The sequence below is a fragment of the Triticum aestivum genome, chromosome 2D, assembly GCF_018294505.1.
Source record: "Triticum aestivum cultivar Chinese Spring chromosome 2D, IWGSC CS RefSeq v2.1, whole genome shotgun sequence".
In the NCBI taxonomy this organism is placed as follows: domain Eukaryota; kingdom Viridiplantae; phylum Streptophyta; class Magnoliopsida; order Poales; family Poaceae; genus Triticum; species Triticum aestivum.
The window spans coordinates 111,442,693-111,453,130 of record NC_057799.1 but is presented as its reverse complement, the minus strand read 5'-3'; the positions used below and the strand labels follow the sequence as shown (position 1 = coordinate 111,453,130).

General features: G+C 46.0%; 1 protein-coding gene and 1 pseudogene across 1 annotated transcript; one reads left to right on the top strand and one right to left on the bottom strand.

Annotated features, from left to right (window-relative positions):
• Nucleotides 1-454: 454 nt before the first annotated feature.
• On the bottom strand, nucleotides 455-3,798 carry LOC123055700 (anthocyanidin 5,3-O-glucosyltransferase-like; annotated as a pseudogene).
• Nucleotides 3,799-4,702: 904 nt separating this feature from the next.
• On the top strand, nucleotides 4,703-6,136 carry LOC123048969 (UDP-glycosyltransferase 88B1). The gene has a single exon (XM_044471980.1). The coding sequence runs from the start codon at nucleotides 4,794-4,796 to the stop codon at nucleotides 5,385-5,387; it is 594 nt and encodes a 197-aa protein (XP_044327915.1). The 5' UTR covers nucleotides 4,703-4,793; the 3' UTR covers nucleotides 5,388-6,136.
• Nucleotides 6,137-10,438: the final 4,302 nt, after the last annotated feature.

Below are 10,438 nucleotides of genomic sequence, written 5' to 3'. Positions count from 1 at the left end.
TCCTTAGACCCGCGCTACTGCTAGGCTTTTCCCTAGTAGTGTCCCCAGCTTCAGTACTTGGATGCCCCCTTTACGGATGATGGGATCTCGCACACCTTCCTCTCCATGAACTAATATGATAGCCCCGGCCCGGATGGGTTTGGTCCGGGCTTTTATCGGAAATTTTGGCACACTCTAAATGGATAGATTAAAGACTTCTTCTTGGACTTCCACTCGCTTAATTGTGACATATCCTGCATGAACCAGGCCTTGATTATTCTGTTCCCTAAGAGCAATGAGGCTCGATCCCCTGTGGATTTTTGACCCATCTCCCTGCAGAACTGCTCAATTAAAGGTATCGCAAAACTTCTGACCAACCGTCTAAAGCCTCTTATACCTCTCTTGGTCCACACTGATCAAACTGGGTTTATCTCTGGGCGCAATATCTCCAAAAATTTCCTCTACGCTGTCTATTCTACACTTCTGTGCCAAACTCAAAGCTCCCACTCTTGTGATCAAACTCGATTTTCGTAAGGCTTTCGACTATGTCTGTCTATTGGACCTTGCTTCTGCACACTCTAAAGGTTAGGGGTTTCCCCGATCACTGGTGTGATTGGATCTAAGCTCTCCTTGCTACTGGATCCACTGCGGTTATGCTCAACAGAGTTCCTGGTAGGTGGATCCAGTGCAAGAATGGCCTTCACCAAGGTGACCTGCTTTCCCCGTATCTCTTTATCATCATTGCGGACATCCTACAGCAAATGATTGTTAAAGTTAACAAACATGGTCTCTGGTTTCACCCCCTTAGCCCTCAACTCCCCTGCCCTGTCTTGCAGTATGCCGACGATACCCTCATAATAGTCAAAGCTACTCCGGAGGCCGCACAACACATAAAATCTATCCTAGATAATTTTGCTGTGGCAACTGGACTCCAGATCAACTTCACAAAGACGACCTTCATTCCCCTAAACGTTGGTCCTGTTGAGGCCGCTAATTTAGCTGTTGGCCTAGCCACCAACATTGCCTCCTTTCCACAGACATACCTCGGTCTACCTCTCTCACCGCATAAGTTACCTTCGTTGGCTTTCCAACCTGTTATCGACCGTTCCGATATCTATCTCTCGGGTTGGTGTGCTTTGCTTCTTTCTTGCGGAGGCAAACTTGTCCTTCTATCCGCCGTCCTAGACAGCTTGCCCACATACTTTATGATTCTTTTTCTCTCCCCGCCCAGGTTTTAGAGGCAATTGACAAACGTAGATGCACCTTTTTCTGGTCTAACGATGAGACTTGCTCTGGAGCAAAATTCTTGGTTGCTTGGGACAAGGTCTATACTCCCCGAGTTGCAGGAGGTCTAGGTGTAAAGAACTTACATGCACAAAAAATTTGTCTACTGCTGAAATTTGCTTACAAATTCCTTCATGCCAATAACTTACCTTGGAAGGATTGGGTCCTCCATCACCCACCTCTCCACATAGGGCTTGGCAAGAACAAGCTCATTCCTTGCCAAGACCATTTTTAAACATTTGCAGAGTTTGAGAGAGATTTCCCATTGCACTGTAGGCGATGGACGGTCCAACCTTTTCTGGTTAGATCGATGGCTAAAGCCAGAACCTCTGGCTATAGTCTTCCTAGCTCTTTTCTCCCACCATACTGACCAAAATGCCTTAGTAGCCACCATTTTACAGGATGGGATCGAACTTGCTCTTCGTAATCGTTTAACCTCTACTGCGATTGCAGAGCTTGCCTCTCTGAACTCTTTGTTGCAGGATGTTCTCCCCTCTCAGGTACCGGACTCTAGGCGGATGCTTAATGGTGAGGCCTTCTCCACCCGAGGAGCCTATGCAGCGCTCTCTAGCCAGCTTGCTGATCCGATGCTCACGGTTATTTGGGACTCAAGAGCCCCAAAAAGGGTTATGATATTCGGTTGGCTGTTCTACCTTGATCGTTTGAACACTCGACAGAATCTGTGCAAGAAAACCATCTTGGACTCGGACGAGTGCCCTCGGTGTAACAACTCGGTGGAGGATCGCGACCACCTCTTCTTCTCCTGCCCGGCTGCTCGCAGGATTTGGCAGCTGGTTGGTCTCCGGCCGCATGTCACGCCCATTGCTGACCTCTTCTCCACCATGCTCCTGCCGATGCTGCCCGCCACAGTTTGGCCTTTTATGCTACTCCTCATTTTGTGGAAGATTGGGGATGCCAGGAATAAGAAAGTGTTCCAGAACCTTGAAATCGATGCAAACCAAACTCTAGCTGCAATTCTAGATGATTTAATTATTTGGTCTCACCGTCTTAAGAACGAGACATTACGAGGACACGCCGATCTATGGCATGATTTCCTCTCTTCTCGTAATCTGTAAAACTCTGAGTTACTGCCTCTTTTGAAATATTTTCAGGTGGGGAGTCTTTCCCCCCGGTGACCATTTAAAAAATAAGTCAAAAGATGGAGGTTTCTTGCGTAGCACTAGCACCACAACGAATGCCAATCGACCGTGAGTGGACAACGGGAGGAAAATCTAACACTTTTTTGTCTGCTTCGCAGTCAATGGTTGGTCAACCGACGGTAGTGGTAAATTTGTAACAAACGCAAATTGATAGCAATATTTCAAACCAATTTTTTTTAAATGTTATGTGTAAGCACATGGGCAAGTTATGATAGTCTTGTGCCTCCGCGAAAAAGAAGTCTTAATTGTCTCATATGGAATTTTTTTTCTATATATTGTCCGTAGGAAGTACATCTTCATAAAGGATGAAACTACAAGTCAAAAGAAAAATGATGAAACTAAAATCACATGTTGATTTCACGCTCACTGCTTACACGATTATACCCACGGTCAATTCAAAACGTCAAACACGAATCCACGTGTCCACCAGCCCCGTCAACGTCGCCTCTGATTCCCCACCCTCGAGTAGAGCCTCTTTCGCCTGCCTCATCACCGCCAAAGTCCGCTCTCGGAGCACCCTCCCGCCGTCGGAGTCCATCATCCACCAGACCTTCTTAGCAACCTCCTCGGCCTCTACCACCTCCTTGTCGCACCCTTCCATCGCGACGGCCAGCTCCATCTCTTTCTCCAGGAACACCGCGTTCATCAGTTGCTCCGCGTACAACGGCCACGCTAACATCGGCACACCTGCCATGACCGACTCGAGCACTGAGTTCCACCCACAATGTGTCACAAAACAACCAACTGCATCGTGTGCCAGCACGTCACGTTGCGGCGCCCATGACTTCACAACGAGGCCCCTGCCCTGGGTCCTTTCAAGGAAACCCTGCGGGAGGAGGGTATCCAAATCCGGCTCAGGCGGCTTCTCGGAGTTCTTCGACGAGTCGGCGCTTGGCGGGCTCCGCACGACCCACATGAACCTCTGTCCACTAGCTTCTAGTCCGGCGGCCACCTTCCTTGTTTGTTTGGCGCTGAACCGGCCAAGGCTGCCGAAGGAGAGGAAGACCACGCTGCCCTTGGGCTGCGCGTCCAGCCACGCGAGACACTCGTCACCGCGCTTCACGCCGACCTCCTCCGACTTGATCAGTGGCCCAATACAGTAGACCGGGGGTGTCCAGAGGCCGGATGGTGCGCAGAGTCCGGCCACGATGGTGTCCATGGCGCGTGGCTCCGGCGAGCGGAAGGTGTTGACGATGATGCCCTGGGACCGGAACAGGTTGGTGCTCATGTTTAGAAATGCCTTGTGGGGCACGCTATCACGATCCATAAGCCGCTAAATGGCGTGCGTCGCTCGGAACGACGGAATTCCCGGAGCGTGCACGAGTTCTTGGCCCATTTCCCCGAGAGCACTTTTACGGTACCCTGGTACTCCCATGGCATAGACTGGAGTACCAAACGAATCCGGCGGTCCATGACGAGGGGTAACTTAGTCATTTTCCAAAGGTTACGTTGGGCCTTTTTTGTGTCATCTCATCCTGATAGAGGCCAATAATTTCGGATCTCACGGCCCTGACCGTTTAGTTTCCAAACAAATATCTCGATCCTGCATCCCAACCGAGAGTCTCGGAGGCGCCACCGATCCCAGCCAGATCCAAATTTCTCTTCACTCCATGGGAATTTGTACCTACTCTGAAGATGATGGATCCGATCGTGGGTGCTAGGGGTGTCGTTCGTGGAGGTCGAGGCATAAAGAAATGGAGAAAGACGGAGCAGATCGTGGGGGCGAGCGAGGTCGACGGACCTGATTGTGGAGGGACGAGCATGGTGGCGGCGGCGGTGTTCGTGGACGTAAACGAGGGCTGCATGTCATCCGTACGAACCAGAGAAAATACTAAAATACCCAGAAATAACAAATGATTGTTGCGATTACTATTTTGCCCTTTGACCAAGGTACTCCGTTACTTTTCACCTTGGTACTCCGTGGAACAATAGATGGAGTACAACATCATATTGACCATCGGATTGACAAAAATAGACTGTCTGTGTTAGTTTAAGGGTACGGTAAAAGAGCTCTCCATTGCGTCACACACTCACCAGGACGATCTATTAGCATATTATAGTGAGCACTACTACGAATAAAGTGAGAGTCTAGGTTCACTCTGTGTTTGTCTGCTGAGAAGGTTCGGTGGCAGATTGGAGTTCAGTCTCATGGGAAGGATCGACACAAGTCCAAACACAATCACCACCTGAGCATCAGCCGTTGCGTTGCCTTGCGCCCCTATAAAACTCTCTTGTTCTTCTTCATCATCTCCATCTCAAATCATCCTGGTCTCTCTCTCTTCCTCGCTGTCTCACTCACACACACACACACATATTCCAAACGTCCAAAATCCACACCACCGATCAGGAGCGAAAGATATCGTTGCCAACATGGTCGGCGCCGGAACCAACACCACCATGGAAGCCCGGAAGCTGCGGGTGGTGCTCTACCCGTCGCCGGGCATGGGGCATCTGGTCTCCATGATCGAGCTCGGCAAGCACTTAGCCGCCCGTGCACTGACCGTCACGGTCGCCCTCATCGATTCCCCGCATGACACCAGCGCCACGGGTCCCTTCCTCGCCGGCGTCTCCGCGGCCAACCCCTCCATCTCTTTCCACCGTCTGCCACAGGTCGAGCTCCTCTGGTCTGAGCCGCCCGTGATGCTGACCTTCGAGGTCGTTCGCCTCTCCAACACGCACCTCCATGACTTTCTCGCCGGCGACTCCCCAGCCGTCATCGTGCTGGACTTCTTCTGCAGTGCCGCTATCGGCGTGGCCGAGGAGCTCGGCATCCCCGCGTACTTCTTCTGCGCCTCTGGGGCCCAGATCCTGGCTTTCTTCTTGCACCTCCCGGTTCTGCACGGTAAAAGCACCAGGAGCTTCGGGGAAGAGGGCGATCGTCACGACGTCATCGATGACAGTATGCGCAAAGAAAAAATAAACGTCATCGATGACAAATGGAATCAGACTTGTCGCCTCAGCTAACGTTGTTGAGGGGCAAAGCACCTAGGGGCTCTGCAAGAATGGATATAAGCAAATCTCTGATGATCTGCTAAAGCTTAACTCTTTTTTTCTGTTGCAAGGTCGGGCGATGGCGTCGTTTCCGCATCGCTTCCATCCATAGGGCGTCGTCTTGAAGACTTGTTCCCCTTCACGCTTTCCCTGGGCTCGACGTGCACGTCATTACAACTGGCTGGTGCCCAACCCGGTGATGCGAGTTGTTGGCGTTACGACTTGTGTGGCGACGACGGTGGTGGCGTGCGAAGCTGGGCCGCGGCTGGTCCTCCTCATGTCGGCGGTCTGATGTGCCAATGGGTGCGCCTTTGTCTGTTTCTCGCTGTGACAGAGAAGTCGGAGCTGCGCGTGGCGGGGCCCCTGCGGCAACGATGACTCCATGAGGCGGTTTCAGCGGACGGTGCTCTCCGGAGGTGCCTATCGGTGCAAGGCTTGCAACTTTCTCATGCAAAGCGCATCAGCAAAATCAGACTGCCAGTCCTCGACGTCTCGGCAGATTGTTTGGCTGTGGCCAGCGAGGTCCCCGGGTGTTGCTCGTTCGGAGGGGTCTTGATGGGTCGTCGGTGGCAAAGTCGGAGTCGCCTGCTCGGGGAGAGGTGATGACGATGACATTCAGGCAACCTTGACGGTGTGTGTGGTCTTGTGGGTGCCAGGCCGGGCGGAATGCCCTATTCTTTGGGCGTGTTGTAATGGTTTTCGTCCGGGTTTTCGTTCATTAATCGGGCAATTCTCTTCTTCTTAATCAATGAAAATGGCAAATCTTTTGCCTCGTTTAAAAAACGCTTTTATATTTCTTTATGGATGGAGTACTTTGTATATATTTTTATCATATAGAACCATAGTTCTTAAAAAAAACGTTGTTGAGGGAACCAGCTCTTCAGCATAAAAAATAATTGTTAATTCGCCACATCGCATATGCGTTAAGCAATCTTAAACAAAAAAATAAATAAAAATACAATTGTTGATCTAGAACGACAATGTTTGCACTGAGCGTGTGCTTCTGTATTCCCTTAAAAAAAGTACGGCAACCCTTTAAGTCGACGTAAAAGAAGCAGGCAGAGTAATGGTTGATGGTTGGCTTACGTCTATCTCATCGAGAGGAATGGTTGACATACGTCATATCTCAAACCTTTCTTCTACTACAAAGGACCTATTTTTGACTACCTAAAGATAATCAATGGATGCTTGATCTAAATAGTCAATTACACCGATGGTGCTACAACTTGACGTAGATGATATCACTTTGGTGCTAGAAGTTACGGTGTATATCAAAATGGTGCAAAAACTTGGCTTGGATGTGCAAATACAGTGCTTATCCCGTTTTGTATACAGGCCAAGCGCATGGGGTCCGCTGTCAGCCAGTGAAGCATGAAGAAAAACTGCTCAGAATTTACCGTTTTGTATATAGACTAGGAGCATGGGGTCCGCTTTCAGACAGTGAAGCATGAAGAAAAACCCCTTGGAATTTGCTTTTTCGACAAAAAAGACGTAGATGATATCACTTTGGTGCTAGAAGTTGTGGTGTATATTAAAATGGTGCAAAAACTTGGCTTGGATGTGCAAATACAGTGCTTATCCCGTTTTGTATACAGGCCAAGCGCATGGGGTCCGCTGTCAGCCAGTGAAGCATGAAGAAAAACCGCTCAGAATTTACCGTTTTGTATACAGACTAGGAGCATGGGGTCCGCTTTCAGACAGTGAAGCATGAAGAAAAACCCCTTGGAATTTGCTTTTTCGACAAAAAAGACCCCTATGGACGTGGCATTTTTCTTCTCTATGCCCAATGGGTCTCGCCTGTCATTATTTACAGAAAAACATTCCGTGCAGGTTTCGAACCAGCGACCATGGGCTACCAAAAAAACAAGCTAACTACTGCACCCTACACGTTGATATGTTCAGTACTGATAACAACCATACAAATATTAGCAAGGACGCATGTGGAGCTTCAATGGGCTGCATATATTGCGGCCCATTTTCGTCAAGCTATTTTTATAAGATATTGTAAAAACATAAGTAATAAATTATGTTACAATATTTATGTGTTTCAATATTATTTAAATATAAAATCATTGAAACATATAAACATATTATATATATAATATTTAGTTAATATGGACATTTAAATGTATATTAGATACAATGTTTAATGAATAAAAAAATAAATTCACACACAGATATTTAAATTTTAAAATGATGAATACAAACATTTACTTAATATCTATAAATATTCACATTTGTATATTTTTTACTCATGACTTATATTCAAAAGTATTATATATTTTGCATATTATACATGGTTGAATATTCATTAATAGTTAAAACATTGAAATTTAGAATATTTTTAATTATACAAAAATTAAACTATGCAAATATGCTTATAATTATTGAAATGTTCATATAATTAAAATAAATAGTTTAGATGTAATTTTAAAAAACTGTATCATTTTAAATTATATACTCATTTTTTAAAATTCATAATTATTATTTTAAATATGCGAATGTATTTTGAAATTATATGTGAACAAGTTTATTTAATATACATTTTAAATGTCTGGATTAACTAAATATTTTATATAATATGTGGGTGTATATTTAAATGTTTTTATTTACTAATCATGACTTTTTGTGTAAAATGTATAGCACACAAATATTTAAACATAATTTTTATTACTTATGTTTTATAAATATCTTTAAAAAGAAGCTGGCGCAATATCTGCTACCCATTTAAAACTTCAGATGTGTCCCTGTTTAATACTACATTTATACCAATATAAAGACCCAAAGGGCAGAATCAACTAATCTCGGCCATCAAATCATGCCAAGCCAACGACCTGGACTGCTTCAATGTCGAACACTTAACACGTTTAGTGTGCAGTTAATTTTATGTCAAATATAGTGCTAATTACGTAATAACACGCAAATAATATTCTACTTAATATCCGCATGCACTTAATATACTTTTCAAATTAACGTGCATTGCACGTATGCATTGACTAGTATAGTATAGTTATCCATTCAGGACGTCATAAATTCAACAACTTACTGGTTTGACAGATTTTCTTTGTAGCCTTGGTTGCGCGTTCGAATCCTGGTCTACCTTTTTTCCTGTTAATTTTGACAGGCAGGACCCACTGGTAAGAGATGAAGAATGAAAAAAATAAGGCCACATGCCCCCTCTCCCTGGTCCAGTGGCTGACAACGGGACTCATGAGCCTAGTCAACGCAGATTCTGTATACTAATGTGATAAGCATTGTATTTGCACGCCCATGTCAAGTTTTTGCACCACTTTAATGTACACCACAACAGGACCCACTCATCTAAATCTTTTTCCGTAATAATAAAACATGGATTGACTCCGTGGGTTCACCGTCACAATACGCTTCTTCCTGTGATTTTACGCTTTCAATTTGACTTTAAAACATATTCGAGGTGGTACTAAATTTCTAATGGTCCAAAAATCTATTTACGAACTTACACTTGGTCGCTGCATTGGGCCTCGGCGCGCCTGGGCCTCAGCCCATCAGACCCGTCCGATTTGAGGAGGCAAAAAATAGGAGCTGGCGTGGTGGATCGAACTCCCGACATGACGTACTAACACAAAGCCCAAGTCCGTCTGAGTTACATCATTGGTGTTAATAGAAAAGACTATTTGTTAACTTATTAAATAGTCCCTCCTCGCTTGCTTATACTGCATCAGAACAACTTATATACGTTTATAGTTTGATGTCAATTAGTCTCCTGAAGAATCAACGGACAGAAAGAAAAGTCATAAAAGAGGGAATCAATTTCGATATGGTCCAGGAAGGAAAGAAATAAAGAGGGCATAAATTCTCTTCTACGAGGAAAAAGGAAGGAAGGATATGGAAATATAATATGGGCCAATGGAAGAGACATGGAAACAAAAATCTTACTACGGTTTTTGCTCCCAGTCAATAAGTCAATATCTCAAGGACCAATGAGGCGAGAAACGGACAGTGGGCTATACATGAATTGCGTCCCGGGTCGGGCCAGTCGCGTGGCCATGGCGCCACTGTAGCTCCGGCGACGCAAGGCAGGCAACGGGGGGCGGCGGATCGGTGGTGCCCCAGTTGCATCAATGACATGTTTTACTATATACGCCAAATCAAGGAGGAGGGCCTCACGATTTTATGGTGCTCGACAAAGCATGTGCACAAGTCGGCCACGCTAGACCCGCCGGCACGGTGGCACCCTTCACCATCGCACGAGGAAGAGGACCCATTGTTCAGTGTTTACTCTATAGCGACGCACGAGCGTTATGCCATAGTATGATCACAAGCACATCACTTTAGATTGATCATGTTAGTCGTGAATAGATGGACAATATAAGCATCATTGGCGATGGTGACACGGAGGAGAAATCATAACATAATAGAATAAGTTGCTAAGCGCATATGAGGATTTGTTTCTCCCGTCAATATATTCTTCCACTCTATATGTTACCAGTGTCGTTGGTGTGAGATACAGAGGAGGGAGGGAGGGATGGAGAGTTGAAAGAGTACGACGACGGTGCATCTTGCTTGAACTGGGTGAAGGAGGGGCCACGTCTTGTTCGCTCCACACGTCGGCTATGGAGAGAGAGGAAGAGAGAAGCATGTGATCATGCCTAGGATGACCATGTCCTTAGTCCTTCCATACCCGACCTTCATGTGGCTACTCCCCTCTGTCGTACCATCTCTCCCCCGGCTTTGCATGCCCCAATACTGGTCCTCCTTGAGGCTGTGATGTTGGTGTCAAGGGAAGCATGGCTGCGTTGATGCAGTCGGTTTGCTCCTACTGTTGACGACAATGTTAACAAAAGAGCATCAATCATTGTAAACTCTTTATGTGTTCTAACCGGCCATCTTATTTTTGAAGTGGGCAAGTATAAAATATGAATTCATATTAAGACAATGAATAATTTAACGGACTGAGAGATATAGCTCAATATTTCACCACGACAGATAAACTCCTCAATATCATGTGAACTTTGAAATTTACTTTATACCCGTTGCAACGCACG

Coding starts and splice junctions, on each gene's coding strand:
- LOC123048969 (XM_044471980.1), top strand. CDS start 4,794: ATGGTCGGCGCCGGAACCAACACCACCATGGAAGCCCGGAAGCTGCGG.